This window comes from Lepisosteus oculatus, chromosome 1 (genome assembly GCF_040954835.1).
Source record: "Lepisosteus oculatus isolate fLepOcu1 chromosome 1, fLepOcu1.hap2, whole genome shotgun sequence".
NCBI lineage: Eukaryota > Metazoa > Chordata > Actinopteri > Semionotiformes > Lepisosteidae > Lepisosteus > Lepisosteus oculatus.
The window spans coordinates 26,813,952-26,836,808 of record NC_090696.1 but is presented as its reverse complement, the minus strand read 5'-3'; the positions used below and the strand labels follow the sequence as shown (position 1 = coordinate 26,836,808).

The following is a 22,857-nucleotide window of genomic DNA, read 5'->3' as shown; positions in this document are numbered from 1 at the left end:
AGATTGTGATTATGTAATAAACCATACATCTAAAATTAATTTCGCTTATGAAAAATGTAGCCTCTTGCCAAAAAGAAAAATGCTAGGGAGCAAAATGTAACAAGATTGAAAGTACAAAAATACATTAATTCACATTTAAAAAACCAGAACATTCCTAGAGCAAAAAGGAATTGTGAAGCTGCTATTACAGAGAACTGGTTTTCGCATGATAATGTTTTGTAATAAGTCTCTTTCTCTCTCGTACCTGTCTCAAGATAAAAACCACAGCCAATGAGGTGAGGCAATGTTGGGAAACAACATTGGATCTCTAACACAAATGAAGCCAGGTCACAGAATGAAGATGATCAAGAAATGATTCTAGACTGCATTTCAGCTAAATACTGGTTGAAACCCCAGCAAGAGGTGTCGACTGGAAAGGACAACTTTTGGATTCTCCTAACTTGTTCTTTGATAAACTAGCTATTTTTTGCAAACTTAAAAGTTGAGTTACCCTTCTCATGCTCTTATAAGATAACTAAAATCAGGACACACAGCGTTGGACAAAGGGTGGTGGAAGCAAGGAGCAAGCTTGCCAGCCATGTTGTTGAAGCCGGTATCCTGCCTTCTTTCCAGACACCAGGTCCCAGGTTTAATCAGATAATACAACAGACGAGCTAGGGGGGCCAAATGGTCTCCTCATGATTGCAATGGTTGTTCTTAGGTACGAAAAGCCTTGATGATTGCAAATAAGATATGTACAGTATATAAAATGTGATTTGCTCTGATTTGGTTGTGCTGGAGTGATCACTTTCCTTTTGGCTGTTATTAGGATTTGTAATGCCTCTAAAGTTTATATGGCCTACATGAAAAAGCATTCTTATGAAAGCAGCCCCGAGAACTGGCTTTTACTGTCTAATTAATCTGTCTACCTCCCCTTTCCTCTCCACCAGTGTACTCTGTTTCAAAACCCAGTTGCTACTTCAACACTAACTCAAGGGCTATAATGTGTGTTCTCAGTTCAGTAGTGGAGGACTCCCCATGAAAATCACAAATAGTAAAAGTTTATAACTCCATACTTCAGAGTTATTTCACCTGTCCAGACTCACACAGACATCCTACTCCCACCCTCTCTGGCCTCCTGTATAAGCAGTGCACTTATACAAGGAAAAACAACATAATAAAATTGATGTTTGACAATATTTAATGAATGACAGGTTAATTGGTTTCGGGGAAGACTAACCCTGGTATGAGCATTTGTGTGTGCCCTGCAATGACTGGCGTCCTGTCCTGCGTGTATCCCACCTTGCACTCATTGCTTCCCATGACCCTGAATTGAATGAGCTGGTTAAAAAATGGATGGATGGATGATTATGTTATAGCTCAGCTGGGATGTAATCATTTAAACTGCAGACACATGTTATTGGTAATTCAGCTGAAAGTTCCAAGGATCATAATTAAGTTATAGGTGTCATCAGATAAAAACTGATATAACAAGCAAGCAGTTAAGAGACTGCATACCTTCCTTGCAGAGCATCTTTATTTCACTCTATTGAAAGCTACCAGCAGTTACCTTGTTCGTGGCATAACAAAGGAATGTATCATAACAAAACCTGTCTCTGGTGGTCTTTGCAATATAATTGGGATTGTTAACGCACAGGGCTCCTGGGGGAAACCTGCTTATATCTTTTTGTAAAGCACACATACGCTGCTTAAGCTTACCTTGATTCTGTTCTAAGTAAAAACCAAACAAGTCACCTACGCTGAATCAAGCTTTGCTGTTTTTAGAGTAAGAAGATATATATACTGTATATCACTTTCTCTGAAGAATTACTAAAAGCAAAATTTTATTCAGAATTCCTCAGAGAGTTTTTTTTACTGTATAAACATAACTACCAATAGACAGAAGAAAAGGAGAACACAGCAACAAAGACAGCTTACTCTTTTCAAGGAAGTGCATTAAGAGAGGAAAGTAACTCTAGATTCTAGGGAAGATTGAGGCCTAAGTGCCATTTTATTACATTTGGAATTATTTTTGATCACGCTATTTATTATTTCCAGCTTTAACTACATATTTACTAATAATTGTGAGCATAGATCTGTTAACTCCTGTACTGGAGCCTTTAAATGTTTTAGTCGAGCAGGTCTCTCTTATATTTAGTGGCTGTGAAGTTCTAGGTGATGAATTTCCAGATTTCACAGTGGCACATGAATAGCAATATAATCATAATGACAATGTAATGGTAATGGTACAAATACAGATTTGAATTTGTCTCCTCCAAATTCATTGGGGGGGAGGGGGGGGCAGAGTCTATCACAGTAAGCAACGGGCGCAAAGCACAATACACCAGGGATGGAATGCCAGTCCATCACTGGGCACACACAGATACACACCAGAGCTAATTTTCCCAAAGCCAGCTAACCTACCAGTATGTCTTTGGACTGGGGAGGAAACTGGACCAGCTGGGAGTATTAAAAATCTCTATTGAGATGGCACCCCAGCTCCAAAACTGGAATCAGAGCCCCAGCACTGAGAGGCAGTAATGCTAACCACTGCCCCAGTGAATAGTCATTGGTTTTAAAAAAAAAAATATTTTTAATGATATCTAAAAATTTTTTCTTCTGCTTTTGTAATTGTACATACTTTTCCTGTGTTATTTTGAATGTCATTAATATTATGGAGTAAAATGCAAATTAGATGCATGTGATGATGTGCATGATGGTTTTTTGAAAATAAAAAGAAACAACATAGGGTACATCTGAAAAGAATGTTTGCAAAAATATTTCTACAGCAACGTCTTATCACCATTTTCCTCATCTGCATGATTCCGCAGTAAGGAAATGCAGGAAGACAAAAATCAAGACAAGGCAAAACAGAGGGACTGAAACCTACATATAATGCATCTCATGAGTGATAAAGCCTAAAGGAATTAGTGCTGGAGTTTACTGCAAATGCTAATGGGATCACTTTCTTATATGAATTAGTTTCCCACATTGAGTGGTCGTAAATGTAATTAAAACATTAAAAGACAATAACAATTTCCTATGAAATGACAAACAACAGATTTAGTTCCTAATGTTTTCTTCCTGCTTTTGATCCCTTCTGTGTTTATATTAATTAATTGAGGATGTTTTTCAAACAGGCACATGACACAGTGACTAAAAACAATATATTTCATTATTTTAAATCTATAAGTACAGAGAATAATTATATTAAAATGCATTATATCTAATATAATTTTGGTTCTGTAAAGCTTTAATCGTTTATATTCTATCCTTAGCCTGCCAATGTTATTCGGTATTTAATTATAACCAAATCATAACCAAAATACTCCAGCATATAACTGGATGTCAAAAGTCATGGTAATTCATCTTTACATGTTGATCAGTTGTAATATGGCTTTTAATGATAATATCCGCCAAATATGAAGGTTATATTTAACCCCAGTGAATAATGTATAAGAAAATATCATGTCTAATCTCTTTGTGTTTCCACATTTTAGTTTTGAAAGCATAACACTTCTCAAAGGTGGTTTATCAAGATCATCACATTTTAGGTATTTTATTTTGACTTTCAAGAATAAGCCCATATGTCTTGCCCTTGTGTTCTTGTCAGGGTGGTAAGGTCAAACATGGTACTGACAAGTACAGTATGTATCTGGATGTTTTTTAGAACATTTTTCTCAAGTTCTTAAGTTCCTCTTTTTCGTGACATGGATTTTTTGCAATAATTTATAATGCCCAATAATAACGATTCGTAAAATATCATGTACAAGCACAGTCAGAACTGGACTGAGAGACCAGCTACTGCTTTGAGTGGTGCCAGAAGACCAGTATGTGATATTCTTTTTCACTAGACTTAATGCACCAGTGCAGTGGCTGGGGAAACCGTGCTGTAATACTGTAGGTGCTTAAACATTCCACCAAAAGCCTAATTATGTTCTCATTAAAGATGCCATTGGAAGTTTTCTTAAGAGAAGAGGTGTTAGCCCTGGTATCCTGGCTAATTCCACTGAGCTGGCTCAGTCAAGCATTCTGAAATCTCCTCCTTAATTCAACTAGTGAAGCATTACCAAACACTCCGATTGCTCTGCACTGTAATGCACTGCTGGTGCACAATGTTTGCCGTTGTCCGAGTTTGTTCTGTTCATCAGTGGTAGATGAAGTAAAAGCTTTTGGGTTGAAAAGAACATTACAAAATGCATAACTCATTACTGTTTGTGTTACAGACTGTAAGGTCTGGTTTGGTAAAGGGTGTGAATGAGGTGTTCATAGTAAATGGCTTATACAAAGGATTTAAGATAAATGTCATGCTATGTACAATCTTTATTATCCTAACCTTACATAATACTTAACCATAATACAACAACCAAAGCTATCATCATTGTTTGACCACTTAACATAAAGAAGTTATTGTACAGCATTCAGTATACTCTTTCAAGGCTATAGCATCTAGGAGAACAATTAAGTTTTTTTTTTTCATTTACCTGTACAGCTTTCTTCATTTTAAATTAGATCATCTTCAAAGACAAAATCAATATAAACGTTTAGATTTCTATTGTATTAAATTGTGGAATGATATCTGACTTAGAATAAGACGGTAGAAGTTTCATGTGTTCTTTTTAAACAACGACTAGAGGTTGCATAGCGACCTCAGTTGTATTCCTTTTCAGGACACCATGGAAATACAGTACTTCCATCGCTACTGCTACTAATAATTTTCAACCAGATTATTAGTCATTTTGAAACCAAGGCATGAGGGATAAATTGGTACATATTCTTATGTCACAAGTTTGTTATTTTGTTATTCCCCATGAAATCACATTACAATTTAAAAAAGAAACCAGTGTCAGGAACTGAAATGAAAAGCAAACATGCAGATGACGTTCTCATTCACTGGACTAGGTGACGAGGCTGAATCCCAAACCCCTCTTCAACCAGGGAATCTTCACTACAGGAATTACATTCATAAATACAGACAAAGGAAAATACTGGACCCACAGGCAATCTGAATTATAATCATAAGAGTTATTGTAATTACGACTATGGGGAATCATTTTTTTCGGCAAAGTTAAAAAATTAGGAATTCGAAACAAAACGCACTTCAAAAGTCGGCTGCTTGTCAGCATTGATTTATTTGACATGGGACGGATTTTAAGTGTGTTTCATTGTGAATAAAAATTTCATACGCCGGTTTAGAGTCGGTGAAATATGAATGATTTCGTTAAAGTTTCATCATAAATCAGACTGCGCAGTGTATGCGAGGAGACACTGATTTCCCCTTGATGTCTTCGGCCGCGTGTGTAAGAGGTGACTCCAGTATCTGGCAACCCACTCGTGAGCTCCGGCAGCGTTCAATCTGGTGGCAGTTGGAGGGACTGTAAGTGCAATGCACTTTTACCAGTAGCTTTGTCACTGCAGTGGGACAAAATGTCTGAGCGTCAAAAGAAAAAAAAAAACGGCAGAGACGCAAGCCATTCATTAACAAACGAAGCCAGAAAGGATCAGATGTGACAGACTCGGCTATCTAGCTCAAGCAGCGTGCCTGACCGCTCAACCCACTTTTGAAATTACAATTACCGATGTTCGGAACATCGCAGGTCTCCAATTATTCTTGATATTTTCTATATTGGGGGTTGCTTGGCATATTTACTCATCACTGAACAATGGTTCCTTCACACAACACATATAAAGGTCCAGAGCAGAGATTTCGGAAAGACACAAATATGAATAAAGGACAAATAAAATGCATATTTTTAAATGCGTAACAGTTGTTTCTTATTTCAATTTTAAACGTCAAATTGGAAACAGTACTTGAACTGCCAGGCAAAACTGTAATCCTCCAAGACAGACGGTTGGAAAACAACCATAAGCTTTAGACCTTTTAAAAAAAGCTCTAACTTCGATATGAATGGATACACGCAAATATTTAATTGAAACAATAACTTTATACTTAATTTTGGAGCATGTGCATACATCAGGGTTGTTGATACAATTAGAAAATGCTTTAGAAAATTTGAATAAACGTTACTACTGAGATAATTATTTAAAGGCAACAGCAGATGTAAACCTTCAGACCTATATGTCTAATAATAATAATACATTTGTGTTTTTATTTTGCGACTTACCATTAAACTGTTTTAGATTCAAAACAACAGTTTTATATTGATGGTACACTGTCGTTGGTAAGCTAATGAAACACTGGGCAACAAAAGGAATTTCTGTAGTATTGTTCGTGGTAAGAAATATACGGACAGGTAACTTTGTGACTCTATTTTGTAAAAGCTACCTGGAAAACCGTTTTCGCCAAACATTTTAAACATGAGATTTAACGCACACTTTCTCATTAAACTAAAACAGTTTAATAAAAAGTACATACAGTATGATCCATAACAGCATTTAATCAACAGTTTATATCAATTAGCCCATCCAAAGGCTTCTAACAGATTAAACAAATTAGACAACCCTTGTTAATTAGAATATGATTAAAGGTTTTTAATTATATCACTGATGAAGTACCCTAATTAGTGTGAAGATATGATAATAGCCTGCTGCGACAAGTGCAGAATTGTATTGGGTTTGCAATCAAATCCTAAAGACTTTCAAAATTCCACTTTTCGCTGTCATTAATAAAAGATTCCCCATACAAAGCCTTTTCACCAGTGACATAAAATTTATGCTACATACAATACGTTAACCCAAGGAGCTTCTCAATTTTTTCACTATTACAAAAACTAATAAATTCGTCAAGGTGAATTAGGCATACAAATAAGATAAGGCGTAGCAGATTACATATTGAAAAGCTGTGTTTCACGAGCCTAAATGAAATTCCAATCTAATAATCCCTTCCTGGCCTGGCCATAATTTGCTTAGAGATGTTGTTCTACTTCTTCCAAAGCGCTATTCGCGCCATAATTAAATGATAGTCAAGCTTTTAACTTTGATTTATTTCGTTCCGCGGAGATAGCGGTACATGAAGCTGTTCATATTTATTTCTTTATTTCCATCGGAATTATAAAGCATGCTTTTTTCACTCTTAATCACATCTTCAAAATCTTAAAGCTTGAAACATGACATCCACGACTTCATTATTATATATGTATACACTCTGCATATGACCATGCATACAGTACACACCTTCATGCATACGCTACCAGCTGCCAATACTTAAATAAAATAAAACAAAACAAAACTATTTGGACGATTTTCCCGTTCTTGAGTTGACCATGATAATATATATGGTTGATAATATTTTGTTGTCTCTTTCTTCATTTTTCTTTACCTTTAGCAGATACTGCAGACTGCGCACTGCAAGTGCCAGAAACTTTTGTTAATGCAAAGCACAACACTAGCTAGCTTTGGCCGTGTGAATTGAGTGCCTTTGCCAAAACTGCCCATGCGCGTAGCCCCCCAGCGGTGCTGTGGCTAATGAAGAATAATAAATCCATGAAAGGTTTTTCAGGTGTAGCTGAGAGAGAGAGACACACACACACAGAGAGAGGGAGAGAGAGCTCTCGCCTGAGAGAAGAGGCAGACCGAGTCCCCGCAGCATTGAATAAAGTCGAAGAGTCTCGAGACTGTCACCTCTTATCTCTTAATTGAATTTGCTCTTGTACCGGCTACTACAGAAAAGGGTGAAAGTGCGCTATGTCAAGGCTGATCTCTTGGAAGGCTGAATGAAAAGAGAAGGAAAAAAAAAACAACTTTTAAAAAAAGATTAGCAGCGTCATTTCTGAAGAGGCAACAACAGGCATCAACGGCGACAAAACAAAGAAAGAAAGAAAGTGGGGCGACAGACTTAAAAACCTGAAAAGCAGTAGGATAGGAGGCGGGCATCTATTTTAAAGCGGCTTGTGCCTCAGCCATAGCAGAAGAGGTAGCCCAAGGCGCGAGCGCTGTTCATTTGCGTAGTCTGCACTGCTCGCGACATCACTCGTAGTGCAGCAGCAAAGACTTAGTGCGAAAGTCCCCCGACCTGTGGGCACTAACAGATGTGCTAAACAGACTAGACAGTTCCTTTTTTTTCTGTCTTTCTACAGAGCAGCAATTATTAAGCAGTGACTCGAGACTTGAACAGGCAGCGGGGCTTCAGCTCCCATCGAAGAGGCGGAGACTGAACTTATTAAGAGGCACTCGCCTCAACTCAGTCGCCTGCAAATATGATGATGATGTCTCTGAACAGCAAGCAGGCATTCGCCATGCCTCACACCAGCTTGCCCGAACCCAAGTATTCCAGTTTGCATTCTTCTTCATCTTCTACTTTGACTTCAAGTGCGCCTTCTTCCTGTTCGTCTTCCAGACACAGTAGTACTATCAGCAGCAGCAGCTCAGAGGCGATGCGCCGAACCTGTCTCCCAACCCCACCGGTACGTATTCTGCATAATCACCGCTTAAAGGCACATTTTGACAGCCCACTTTTTTTTTTGCTTGATGTTTTTTTCATGTCTGCACAGCAAATCACCCAACACCTCCAATCTTTTTTTTTTTCCTCCCAACTTATGTATTCAGTCGGGTTTGCCTTTCGTATTAATTTTTATGACCTGGGATGTTGCATGTGTCTTGTTTTGTGTGTTCTTTTTTAGGATTTCTTTTTTTTAACATTCTGGAAATGTTTTAATCCGAAGAGTGGAGAGAGAATTCCCTGCTGACAGTAATGTGTGCATTCTATTTGCAATTGCAGAGCAATATATTCGGAGGTTTGGATGAGAGTTTGCTGGCCCGCGCTGAAGCTCTGGCGGCTGTGGATATAGTCTCTCAGACCAAGAGCCACCATCACCCTCCTCATCACAGCCCTTTCAAGCCGGACGCTACCTACCACACCATGAACACTATCCCCTGTACCTCCTCTGCCTCCTCCTCGTCCTCCGTGCCTATTTCTCACCCGTCGGCTCTGGCGACCCACCATCACCACCACCATCACCACCATCATCACCAGCCTCACCAGGCTCTGGAAGGGGACCTTCTCGATCACATCACGCCAGGGCTGGCGCTCGGGGCCATGGCGGGGCCGGACGGATCTGTTGTTTCCACGCCAGCACACCCTGCCCACATGGCAGGTATGAACCCCATGCACCAGGCGGCCATCAACATGGCCCATGCCCACGGGCTGCCCTCTCACATGGGCTGCATGAGCGACGTTGATGCGGATCCCAGAGACTTGGAAGCCTTTGCCGAGCGTTTCAAGCAGAGGAGGATCAAACTCGGGGTTACCCAGGCGGATGTTGGGTCAGCGCTGGCCAACCTGAAGATTCCAGGGGTGGGCTCTCTTAGCCAAAGCACCATCTGCCGGTTCGAGTCCCTCACGCTGTCCCACAACAACATGATCGCCCTGAAGCCGATTCTGCAAGCCTGGCTGGAGGAAGCAGAGAAATCACACAGGGAGAAACTCAACAAACCCGAGCTCTTCAACGGGGCAGAGAAGAAGAGGAAGCGCACTTCAATAGCGGCGCCAGAAAAGAGGTCCTTAGAAGCGTACTTCGCCATTCAGCCTCGTCCCTCCTCCGAGAAAATAGCAGCCATCGCAGAGAAACTAGATCTCAAAAAGAATGTGGTTCGGGTCTGGTTTTGCAACCAGCGGCAGAAACAGAAAAGAATGAAGTATTCTGCTTGCGCCTAGCTTGACCTCTAGCAATTGAAAAAAAAAAAAAGTAGAGAACAATGAAGGCTGTAAAAGCCCACTAACTCTTTCGATTCGATTTGTATAATATTTCTTATCTCACGCTCTTTTTTCAATCATCAATGACTTGAACTTTGAAACAGAATTATTCATCATTACCCAAAGTGACTCAAAATCAAAACATAAACTGACACGTCTTGTCCCCCCCCCGAAAGGATGTGGAATCATTTAAAAAAGGGATCGTTTGACTGAGCAAGTAAGACAATTTGTTTTTTCCCCCTTACTATGCTTCACCGTTTTGTCCAAAAAAAAAAAATGCAGCTCATTATGTTTAGGTCACTTGGAAAATACCGTTTTTATGGCATTGGATTTATTTCAGGTATGAGAATAAAACCATTTTAAAACAGTGGTCATATAGATGAAATCAGTATTATCTACATATGTTTATTTCAAAGCAGCCACTAATAAGTATTTTCCCGAACAAATATACATCTCTTTTTATCATGATGTAATCTGGCGTTTTATAGAGGCGATGAAAGGGAGCAGAGCTGTATTCGCTGCTCTTCCTGAAAGCTATTATTAGATTACTGCCAAACAACCCCCCTGTAAATTATTAATTTAGCCGTCTATATACTTAATTTTGTGCTCAGTGTAATTAATTCCGCCTCTTTAATTTAAACTATGATGACAGCAGGGGAAATGAAAAAGGTATTTTACAAAAATACCGACTGATTTATTTGCAAATAACCAAAATACTGTGGCATGATAAAACACCGCGTCTGAACAAGGGGAGACGTTTTCTTTTTATATATGTATAGATTCAGAACACAACACATTGATATAAAGTGTGAAATAATTGTTTGTCAGTGCTGGATTTCTTTTGCCAGATGTTCTATTTATTAGTTGCAAACCTCTGCAATACGTTTGCGTGGGTCTCCTTCTTATAAACTATTTATTGTGTGAGGTAATGTTTACTTCATTACATATTTATTGGGATTCCCTCCTCGTTTTGCTAGAGAAGATCAAATTCTGAAAGCGAGTAAAATATGTTTTCGAAGGGGAGATGACTGCTAAAATATGTCAATAATATTTTTGTCGTTTCTGTTAACGTTTGAAATAGTACAATCTGAGTATATTAGATATTGTTTTCTTGTTTTTCTCCTTTTCCCTGAGATTTATTTGTATAAAATATCAGCGTATTAATAATAAGTCTTTGCTTGTTAAATCACATTGTTTAGTATTGTTTTCTTATTGAAGAGAAGAACCAATTTCATGGAAGTATACTTGTATATTGTAAATATTTCATTGGAACGAGTCGATGCACATAGATATATTCTTACAGATTTTGCTGTATTGCTGTTTTAGCAGAGAGAATTTGAAGAATTACTTTCTGTAACGTCTGTTCCATTTGGTTACTTGTCAAATGAATTTTATATTATTTATTACATTCATGTATCTTTTAAGTTATTGAATTATTGAATTGCGATATGTCTTTCATTAAAGAACAAATTTTAACATTTTCATGGAATTAAGTTTTCAATGAGTTGGATTATTGCGAAACATATTCCTGAAAATTACTTAACCTAAGTGTACAATTTAGTTTACTAATATATAACAGCACTTGCATGTAACAGGGCCATTTATGCAATCGAATTCTAATAAAAACTATTTTCTAAAAAACGAAGAGGAAACTCTTATTTCATTTTTAGATTACTATCTACGTACAGTGCAGTACGCCTAAAAATTGGCTTTTTTAGTTTGAGGAAGAGATGATAAACTGAAGAGGTCTAGAAAACTGCACAGCAACTACGAATTTTCTTAACTGTGAGAATTTGATTTTGTTTTTGCGTTTCAACTCAAGTTAAAATGAACGATAAAGATGCGTTTCTATAAGCGCAATTTTGGCAGATATAAGAGCCCGGGGTAGCACGTACCTGGGAGAAATTGCTAATATTCTATTAGGCTCTAATCAGGGAGTCTATAGAGATCTGGATAGGTCCCCGGAGCGTATCCCTGCCAGATGTCAAAGCCCTAGAAAAACATTTCGCCTGCCAACGTGGCAGTCTTTATTTAAATATACAGCCAACAACTCCCATTCCAACATCAACATAAGCTAGCTTTGAAGTACACCTTCATATTAGTGTATGTTAAACACAAGGTCTTATAGCACTTCTTTTTTAAAGTCTAATTTCTATGTGAGCTTTTTGAACGCCAATACCGAAAGCAATCTCTGAAAGTTGTTAATGTTAAATTAGCCTTTTATGTTAAAAATAGTTCAGCGTTGATATAGCAATTATACAAAGACATTTAAATGTACGATAATACTTCTGAACAGTGCCATACGTAGTCAATAAAATTCTGTGAAACACTACAAATTCGTAAGTGTAGGTCTATAGGCGATTCAGCATTACTGAACAACTTCAGTACCATGGATAGTTACCCGGTATCTAGATGCGGTGTACAACAGCAGATTATGAGATAATGTCCGGAATTTTAATTTTAGTTATCGTTTTTTCTCTGATGATATATTTATACCATACGTGTATGTATACGTGTATGAATTATTACATATATTTTGGAGTTGGAAAACACGTGGAAATGTAAAGTTCTTTCAAAAAGTGCAGCTTTTTGTGTAACCATTAGACTTTAAGAAAAATAGCACAAAGACATTAAGTGTCACGGACTAACTATAATGCAGCTTTTGAATTTCAGTTACACATAATGTTAACGAAATCATGCTAAATTACATGTGTGAATGTGTTTTGTGTGAGATCTGAGACTTCACTAGTTTCCACATGATTTACATATCTGCGACGTCTCTGCTATCGAACACAAAATATGAGTTAAGGAGACATCGCTCATAAAATATTAATCAGATCAATATATGTCAACACATTGAGAAAGAATCAAACATAAACTTTCAAATGACAAAACACGAATAAAATTGCGTTTTATTTCAGTCAGATTGAAAACTGAAATTTCAGCGTCTGAAGACATGTTTTGAGAAGAAACACCAGTCATGGTTTTACGTTGTCAGTGTAATTTACAGATGTTTTAAATTTTAGGCCTTTCTTTAAATTGCATTTATCGATTTATAGATCCTCATGCTTTTAAAGGTTTCAACAGTATGAGACGAACGCACGGTATTGAGAAAAAATCGCGAAACGTTTTCTAAAACTTTTCTCACTCATTACTACTTATTGCGTAATAAATCAAAATGTAGTCCAAATACTACACTCAATGTTACGACTAAAGGGGTTTTAGAAGTGTTCATCTGTCCGGTTGTTTTTTTTTTTAATTATCTACCAGTTACATTCAGCATTTCTAAAGTATTTCCATTCTATTCATTTTTATTGAAGTTGGGTGCAATGGGTGCAATCCAGATTTTACAACAAAATGAATGTCGTTTTAATATGTATTCCTCAGCGATAGGCCTACTTTAATTTTACCCAAAAACAAAGTTTTTGCAATGTTTAAGCAGTTATGAGACTTAATAGTGTTAAAAGTCAGGTCGTGCAGTGAGCTTGCTCGTAGGACAGTGTTTATCTTTAAAAGTAAATTTGGCGAAGTAAAAAGGATCAAAGTGGCAGAAATATTTTAGAAATTAGCCATATCATTGAGATAGTCACACATTTTATCAATTAAAATGTCCTCTCGGTGTAAGGAAATGATTCTTTAAAACGTGTCTTCTCTGCCCATCTCCTAAATGAGCCATTCACTTAATAAGCTAATGTGAACGAATTAATAAATTACACAGCGAATTATGAAAACTAGATAATTACTAGGAGTAAGTAAGTAATCATTAGTTATCTCAGCTAATTACTGTGGGTCAGGGCGAGCTGGAATGTGAAATTCTCTTCGGGAATTCAAATTAACTTTGCTTAGTGAGACTCACTGCTCGACATCCCCATTCAGCGCGAGTGTGGCAGCTCCCTAGCGTGACAATCTCCTATTTAACTTCTACAGACGGGAAAAAATTCAATTTAGGTCTATGATCTATGATAATAATGTGTGCTTTAAAAAGGGATAATGCATACACATACAGTATACTGTATATATTAAATTAAATACGACCGATGGAGAACAAGTAAATGGATACATACTGTACTGTAGGATGGACACATAAAAAATACAAACGGACGACGTCCATCTGTAATATAATATTTAGCAATATGAATACTAGGACAAGGTAGGCTTCCAACATATGTACCACTTTTGCTTTCATTGATGATATAACTTTTATTATAATTTATTATTTCTTTGAAATATGTTATATAGGACGAAATCGTAGTAGTAGTAGTAATAACAAATTCAGTGGTCATATTTTTAAAGAAAAAATAGAATGCTGTTTTCCTTTGTTATAATTAGGTCTTATGTTTTATTTTTCTCTTTCCCCTGAACATTTTTCCCCTTTCTCTGGGATGCTGATAAAAAATTAATGAAGCCTGGGACTGGCGGAGCTCCGCCTGGGGACCTACGAATAGAATATTTTAACTGTACATTTACACCAAGTGTCTGCCTTCAAAGACGTGACTGCTTTTAATCTCAAATTAGAAGAACCACAGGCCAGAAATGGAAAACTAGACGCCACAACCTCTTTTTTTATTATTGTTTTCGGTTCTTTAGATAATGTCACAGTATCGCTCATTGTGCTGCCCCCTTTTAACATTGAGGTGCTAGATACATCCGGGGTCTAATTACAATTTCTTTAATAATAGATGCCTTTTATAGAGTTGCAATGGTTTTGTGATTTTGGTTTTTTAATGGGGCTTATGCAATATTCATTCGCATCGGTGGTTATAAGAATGTGAAGTGTTTTTCAGAAACTAATCGATGGAGTTGGGGTGTGAGAGTAAAGACAAACGCCTTTGTATTATTTCATTTCAAACACTCACAGTGCACCGGTGAGTAGACTGTCAGATGTGTTTTATTAATTTTATTGAATCTTTGACGCGTATGACTGTTTTAAAGAAACAAAAAATATGAAATCGCACTATTTCTATATAGCAGTATAAATGAACTTTAAAAAGTGTAAAATGTGCTAGAATCTTTCTTTTCTATAAAAAGTAAACAAAATTGCTTAATTCGTTGTTTAAAAAACTTCATACCATTAAAATCACTGCTGTAATCGTAGTATTTCACAACTGCAATTTTGTGGTGAAGAAGGTAATATATGTTGCTAGAACTGGAATAGAAACCACCTCTCTATTCCTAAATGACAAAAAGTGGTTTTATGCAATGCTTTGTATTTTATTAATAACGTCCATTTAAATTCTAATACAGCTCTCTATTTTCTCCGAGGGAATGCTCAAGAGAGCTCAACACATAATTATTCTTAAAAATCATGTGCAACCAGAGGATTCAGGCTCACAGTGGTAAACTTGCAAGTTAATAAGTTTTATTGTGCCCAAATATTTTCCTAATGCTATTAAGGAGGTTATATCACGAGTCCCTGCTTTCTCAGAGGAATTATTTCATATCCTTAAACGCTGTTCCACGTATTATTTAATACTGAGCTAATTTCCCCGTGGCAATTGACGAGGGCCAGTCTGTTGTGTTTTGCCAATAGGTGTATGGACAGGGAAAACTCAATTACAGCTTGAGTTTGCTGGGAAGTTGGAACTTATTTAAACTGAACATAAGATTCAGGCATTACCTATTAGCCTATGGTAAGAGGTCTTTTGATAGTTAATCGTGTTAATTCAAACAACAACAACAACAACAACAACAACAACAACAACAACAACAACAACAACAACAACAACAAACGTCATATATGTTATGTTATTTTAACATTTTAATTGTGTCTGATTTTAAATTAAAAAGATTTTGTTTGAAATGTAGGCTAAACCTTGAATGCGCATTTATATATACAGTACAGGCTTTCGATTCCGAACCAATGGAGAACATTTATACATTTTTGGTGGGCCGCTTCCACTTTAATCTAGGAATTGTGACATCATCTCACGTATATTTTTTAATCTTAGTTATTTAGATTAGTATAGAAGTACTGCATATCTAAAATTCTTGAAAAATGTTATTGTATCTAAATAATGCGTTAATCCTGTGTCAATTCAATTGATGCAATAGTTATTAAAATAGTATGTTGGTTACAAAAACAAGTTCAGAATACTGTACGATGTATAAACTGATATCTTTTTGAAAAATGCTTTGTCTGGGTCCTTTTTCATATGGTGCTTAGTCATGGTTTTAGGTCGAGCATTTAGTTAGCATAGAAAGTATAGTTAGCATAGTTAGCACTTCATGAAAAAAAGGCTACAGTTCACTAGTGCAATGATGTCAAAAATGAGACTACATGAGTTAATGGTTTGGGCTTTTATCGCGTGAGCCCTTGTCATTAATGTTTTGGAGTTTTTTTAAATGGTAGTTTAATTGATGCTATAACATATTGGTCAGCAGTCCTTCATTTGTTGTTTAAAAACATTTATTAGCAATGTTATTGTCTAAACATTATATGTTATATACATTTTATAAAGCAATGCAACGAACAGCACGTTGCCTGTCACAAGTGTACTGAAGTGTCCTGTAAGTCATAACCTGAATTTTTGGGGGACCATAAATGGACACAAAACAAAAGCACGTGTATGGCACACGCAAGAGGTATCAATAATTAAGCACTGCTTTTTTAAAGAAGACGTCTTACTAATGTTTTTTTTTTTATCCGTGTTAAAGCATCCTTCTTTGAGTGGGCTGCTACAAGTCTATCTGGAGAAGACCTCAGGAATCGATTAATTTAAAAAAAAGGAAAAAGGGGAGCACAGCACGCTTAAATCCGAAATAGATTTATTATAGACACATCCTTTGATGCAAAAGCTCATCTCATTTATATTTGTGCACATGTATAAACACATTTGCGTTTTATTAAACGTCAGTGTCTATTCCACCTGTAAGATTCATTATCAATAAAACATATGTTAAATAACTTAAAGAATCGAGTGAAGAATTATACAGCAATATTAGTGAAAATGTTGAACAAAGTTTGGAGACTGGCCTAAACCTTTTAATGACAAACACGCAATTCTAGCCAAAGATCCACAATTTATCGTAAGTCTATCGTAAACAGCACCACAAGCCTGTTTTCTAATGGATATTTTGCCAGACCTGTAAACCCCCTTGTTTTGTTTTCGTATTTTTATCATTGCTTCCAGTTTGAACGCAATATTTTACTTGACATTTTGCTTAAATTTGTACATTATTTTTGTTTTGAATGTTTAAGTTATTTACTTTTAAAAACTATCAAAAGTGCTACTACTTGCTCACAGACAATCTGTCAAATTAATATTTAATCTTGAAAGCAGTAAAGCGTTTTACAAGCAAATACGCAAAGCATTCAGTCAATTATAATACACAACCCTCTTAAAAGCTTTTAACATTTTTCTCAGCTTTGGCTGCTAGATGCATCTTGATTTCCAAAACGCCTCTAGCACGTTTAGTATTTTATTAAAAATCATATATCCCATATTTCATTTTTCTCAGCTTTCGGTTCGTGGGAATAATGGATTTGAATTCCTGCTGCTCACCCTGCCTGTCCGTTCAGCAATCAAAAAAGGAGAATGGGCCTTGTCAAGTGTATCACTCTCCAGCACTTAAGCCAGGCCAATACAGAATAGCTTAAGTTTACTGCTCATTCCGCACGAATCCAACAACTTCATACATCTTTTGGAATCGAATAGTTTTCTATTACTTTGGTTGTTAGTGCTTTTGCATTACGTTTTTCAAAGCCGTGACGTGAAGTATGATTAAAAGTGCTCATCACATTCGAACGGAAGAAACTCATTACAACATTAAATTATCCGCTTCTGGTTTTCGAACACGCTTTTTCTTGCCTCACAGATTCGTACAACAGCTAAAAGGATTTACTTTGTTCGTTCCCAGATGCTGAAGCAGTGTTATAAATGAATCAGTTGTAATAAAGATTGGGCCTTTCGTATTAAGAACGCGGTATGGCTGTCTGTGGATGTATGTTCCTTCAGCTGTCAACCCTATTCTGCTGCAGATCTATTAATCATATCCACAAGGAGTGCCAACATGGCAGGGCTCTCTTCGCCTTTCAGTTTATACAGAACAGAATCATTTACATAAAGTCCTTAAGGCAAATAACTGTTGGGGGCTCTAATTTATATCTGATCGAAAATTAGCCGTCATTATGCGCTCCATTAGCAGCGTCTTTAATGTGCTTCTAAGCACCATTTGTCAAGCAGCTTGTTAATATCCTTCAAGTCTTTAAAGTTGAGAGCTCATTAAAGACTGTGTGCCCTGTTATTGATGCCATTTTAGACAAGAATCCTACAGAATAAGACTTGGAACTAAAAAGTCCCCCCCCCCCCATCAAATAGATTTTCATTTTAACAAAACAGAGCACAGTGATTCGACATTACATAGGCTTCTGTGGTTCAGGAAACTGTAGTCTGTATCGCACTTATACAGTACTGCCATTTTAAATGCAGTCTTTTGTCTGGTGATTTAGAATGCCGAAGATCATAGGCGACTCGGTTTGTGAAATAAACAGAACTCTGTTAAAATTGCTTGTGTGGGCGTGGATGTTTCTGTGTGCACGATCATTAAACGGTGATTGTGCTAAGCTTTCGGGGGTAAGCTTCGGATCCGTTTTTTGGTTAAGTTCATTTGAGAAACCATATCACTGATGCAGTATTAGTGATTTCAGTCGCTCCAGCAGACAAAAAGCAAAAAAGGCGCCCCGAAAGTCACTTAGCGTTAGTATTCAGTGATGTAAAAGGAAGAAATTCATTTTTTTCTTTAAAGACCAATCAATTTAGATAAAGCGACTAACCATTTGACGACGACTTCTCTGTAAACTTAAATGAAATAATTGCGACAGCCAGTATGCAGTATGCAGTATCTATAGAACCACATAATTTAAAGGGAAAATATATGTCCATAGGTCCATATCAGATAACTAAGGAAACAAATGTTTGGTCCAAGCAAATAAATATTATTAGTACAGGAGATACTGTAAAGATCTAAACATACTTGGCGTCGGGGGGTGGGGTGGTATTGTCAATAGGAATAGTTTTATTATGTAAGAGGTCATGTGACACCTGATCATGATCTGTAGCTTATAATTACAAGCCACATATTTAGCGCCAGTAGGTGGGGGTTGTATTTTTATTATTGGTTAAAACCCGGTGTCCTTAGTTTTTCTGCTGATTCCTCCAGGCTAAAGCAATAAAGGGAGTAATTAGAATGCTAAAGACAGATGTAAATAAAAGGAATGAGACAGTGGTGACAGATGAGTCGGCTGGGTCAGACTCTCATCAAGAAACCCAGTTGGTAGCAAATGACAAGGCTGTTCGTGCCAGTGGCCTAAGGCTACACTACTACAAACTATAGGCACAATGGGCTAGATTAGCTCCATAGCACTGCAACACCAGCACCAAAAAGTAATTTTAAGCTGTCTTTAAGGTTGATCAAATTTGTTTAATGTTAATTGTTATATAAATTATAATGGTCCCAGATTAAAATTATTAGGGGTGAAATTGTTTACCTTAAGACCAAATACAAGAACAGTGATATGAAATGAATTATTTAATCAAACTCAGCGATTGAATAAAGAGCTTTCCTGTATGGTGTTGATTGGTGCTTTTATAATAATAAGTGATCAACATTATGAGTTATAACTGTGGAATAATGTTAGTGAAAACATGATTTAAAGTTGTTTTTTAAGTGAAGGCAAATCTGATTAATTGCTACAAACATTTCCATCTTTCAGTAAAAAATATTCTTTAATAACATTTACGCTATACCTGTTTCAAATTTAAATATAATCTCAGAAAAAAATAAAAAAATATTCTGTGAATTTGAAGTTTTTTTAGTTAGATGGAAATTAATTAAAGTATATATATATTTTAATTTAAAGCACTAAATTAAACGTGTTGACCTTTCCATGTATATATTCAACTAAATATACTAATCCAGGACACCTATTGTAAAAACTGTTTGTAGGACAAGAGATGGAGGAACCTAATGAGTAAAGTTTTTAAATGATGTTGTGGTTCTGTTGTTGGTGGTCAGAGTTGCATTATGATGTCATCATTCAAATCCCATTGTGGTCTTTCTCTTCCTCTGACTCATATAGCTTCTGTATGAAAAAAACAACAACATTTAGAAGCCCTTGTAAATAAGGTAGTCTGGTCCCATGGGTTCTTATACTGGGTGAAAAGCTGAACTGCACTGAACCTAAACTAAACACATTTCTTCCAAGTCAAGAACAACAACACTTTTGTTTTGTTCCTGTGTCCCCAACATCTCCATATTTGAAATAAATCTTGTTAAGGTGCAATACATTTAATTTAGCTTTTGCCAAAGCAGACCTATGGAAGTTACCATCAACCTTTAATATACATTAAGACAGCTCAATTTTATGCATTCATTTCAAGAGGATCAGAGACACCAATGTGACATTTAGTGAGACCTCGGTTGAACAGTATTAGTGATTATACATGTTCAGTTTAGAAAAATGAATATTCGGTAATAATCAAACTGACCTACAGATATTTTTCTGCGTACAATTTTTTTACTTGAGCTGTGGTTCTGGTTTATTGCAACAACAACAGTAATGACAAGAATAATACAGTAATGGGGTTATGAACATTGTTTTCTCTGCCTACTGTATTTCATCAATAGAATTGTTGTGCTCACTGTTGCTACACTGAAAAGGAATATAGCCTGTATATAGATCAGGTTAAGGTACTTTGTATCTATATGCTAAATCTTACAAAGTTCAAGAAAGTAAACTTGAGATTGTAGGAAAAAACAAAACAGCTATATAACTGACTAATGTGTGCAATTACTGTATGAATGTCAAATATGCAGTTAAAGACATAAAAGTATATGAAGTTCTTAATATTTTCAACCTCTGGTAAAATCAGCAATTGAGGTTTTGTTTTTAGTATAGAGAAAAAGATTTTACAAGATGTGGGCAGATGATGACAGGGATTATATCTTGTCTTTCGTATCAAGAATGTATCGTACATCAGGCACAGTTTAGTGAATATTGACTTATGTTTGAGAATCCTCTATATGGCATCAGTTGTATGCAGTAAGAACACAAGAACAGGATAAAATATGGGAAAACGCAAAAAATGCAAAAAAGTATGTATTATCAAGAGAAATTTCAGTTAAATAAATGCAGTACCATGAATACCAATTCCAATTAATGACCTAATTGCCATATCAATTGAATTTAATTGATTTAAATAATTGAAAGTGCATGAATTGAATTTAATTGATTGTAATTATTGAAAATGCATTCATTGTGTCATTAGACATTTAAGATTTAAATTGAAATGCAACATTAACTTAAATCTGTGTAACAAAATTGAGGACCTTAAATATATATTTTGATTAATTGGACTTAATCTATATTTTATGAAGGTAATTTTAATTTTTGCAATTCTATTCCTAAACCATAACTTAGAGCTTATTTAAAAACACAATATGTTTTATCAATGAAAACAAACATTGAAACAAAAAATAATAATATATTTTCTCATGAAATATTCCATTCCAGTGAAATCTGGAAAAATGGGAGCAAAAGTAGTATTCTTCTCTTATGTTAACAATAATCTGGTGATATTATTGTTGAGACAACTGTAGCATACTGAAGTCTTTTCAAAAATGGAAGGTAAAGAATAAACAATCATGGAGACCGACAGAGGCGTTTATTTATCTGATTCTTTCTGATCTTTTGTGACTAATGAGGTGCTCACTGGTGATTCTCCTATTCTGTATCATCTGTAGTTGATCCTTTCGGTTTTTCCTTGCCTCCTTTTTTCTTTCTGTTGAAAACAGAAATCAGAGAATTATAACTGCTGACAAAAAGTGCACAATGAAACATGCAGCCTTTATTAACTAAGGCCTAAGGTATAAAATTATTGCCTCAACTCGGTATCTAAAAACTATAGAGGAAGTAATAATCCCCTTAACTAGGCAATTAAATGGTGTTATTGATGCAGTTTTCCACAGAACACCCTGGTACGAACACTGCTCAAGTTTGCTAAACAAAAATATTCCTGGGGTTAAAATAAATAGAAATGGTTATATTATTGCCTTACCAATGCTTTAAAAAGCAAAAGTCAAACATTACACTTCAAGGCTGAACACAGAAAACAATTGTGACACGACGACAAAAAAACCTTTAACGGGAAAAAAAGAACTTCATTACTAAATTGACTAATTTTTCATAAGATTGTAGCAATAAATTAATGTTTATACCACACTAATATTGGCAAAATAAACTATATCTGGAACAAAAATATAAACAGATATTTCAGAACATTATTTGTTTTTTAATTTAATGTGCATTGTGAAAATGACACACCATCACTTTCAATAACCACTTATCCAATTCAGGATCACAGTGGCCTAGAGTCTATCCCATGAAGCACTGGGCGCAAGGAGGGGTACACCCTGGACAGGATGCCAGTCCATCGCAGAGCACAAGCAGAAACACAAACACTCACACTCACACTCACACCAAGACCAGTTTCACAGAAGCCAATTACCCAACTAGTATAGTACTGTACGTCTACCCAGAGGAAACCCATGTGAACATGGGGAAAACATGCAAACTCAACGTGGACCTGACCCCGGGAATTGAACCCAAGGCTCCAGCACAGCAAGACAGCAATGCTCAACACTTGGCCTCCCCACTGTAATCATGCTTCCCCACTATAATCATTTTACTGGAAATAAATTATTGTTACAAATGGGTAAATTCTAGCATTTTTTATTCAGAATCTGTTTTGGAATTTAATAATTTTTGCAATAGTCCTCTAATCTACTAGTTTAAATATTGATGTGTCAAAACATACACTATAAGAACTCAGAAGAGGTAAGTACGATAATCACAGAGTCTTTACTAAGAACAGAGTACCTCATCACAAAAATTAAAGTACGTTTCTGTATCACTGGAGGAAAAGTTTCTAATGAATGAAAATGTTTGATAAAATGTTTCTTTCTACAGTACAGTATGTGCTATTTTAATTGTTTCATAGTATTTCTTACTTGTTGAACCGTATTGAATAGTTCAACTTCAAATGTAGTGACAAGCAGTTTTACTTTAATTATTTTTAATTATTAAGTTCTCCTCATGGTCATTATGCAGAAAATGCAAATATTTTTATGCGTGGAGCCTACCTAGAAGCATGCTGTTCAATAGTTTTACTTAAAAAATGAAAAGAGACAAAATGGCGATCCCCATGATTAGTTCATGTAGGTAAATG

The 22,857-nt window shown here is 36.1% G+C and overlaps 2 protein-coding genes across 8 annotated transcripts in view; one reads left to right on the top strand and one right to left on the bottom strand.

Moving 5' to 3' along the window:
• The first annotated feature begins 7,460 nt into the window (after positions 1-7,460).
• On the top strand, positions 7,461-11,125 carry pou4f2 (POU class 4 homeobox 2). Its single transcript, XM_006629548.3, has 2 exons — positions 7,461-8,342; positions 8,657-11,125. Exons 1-2 carry the CDS (start codon positions 8,136-8,138, stop codon positions 9,590-9,592), a joined length of 1,143 nt encoding a protein of 380 aa, XP_006629611.1. The 5' UTR covers positions 7,461-8,135; the 3' UTR covers positions 9,593-11,125.
• A 10,152-nt stretch (positions 11,126-21,277) lies between these two features.
• ttc29 (tetratricopeptide repeat domain 29) overlaps positions 21,278-22,857 on the bottom strand; it is a 94,324-nt gene continuing 92,744 nt past the window's right edge. For all 7 annotated transcript variants that reach the window (XM_015344504.2, XM_069188641.1, XM_015344505.2 and 4 more), the window contains one exon: positions 21,278-21,411. In XM_015344504.2, coding sequence (XP_015199990.2) covers position 21,411 — 1 coding nt within the window. In that variant the 3' untranslated portion in view covers positions 21,278-21,410. The remainder of the gene's footprint in view (positions 21,412-22,857) is intronic.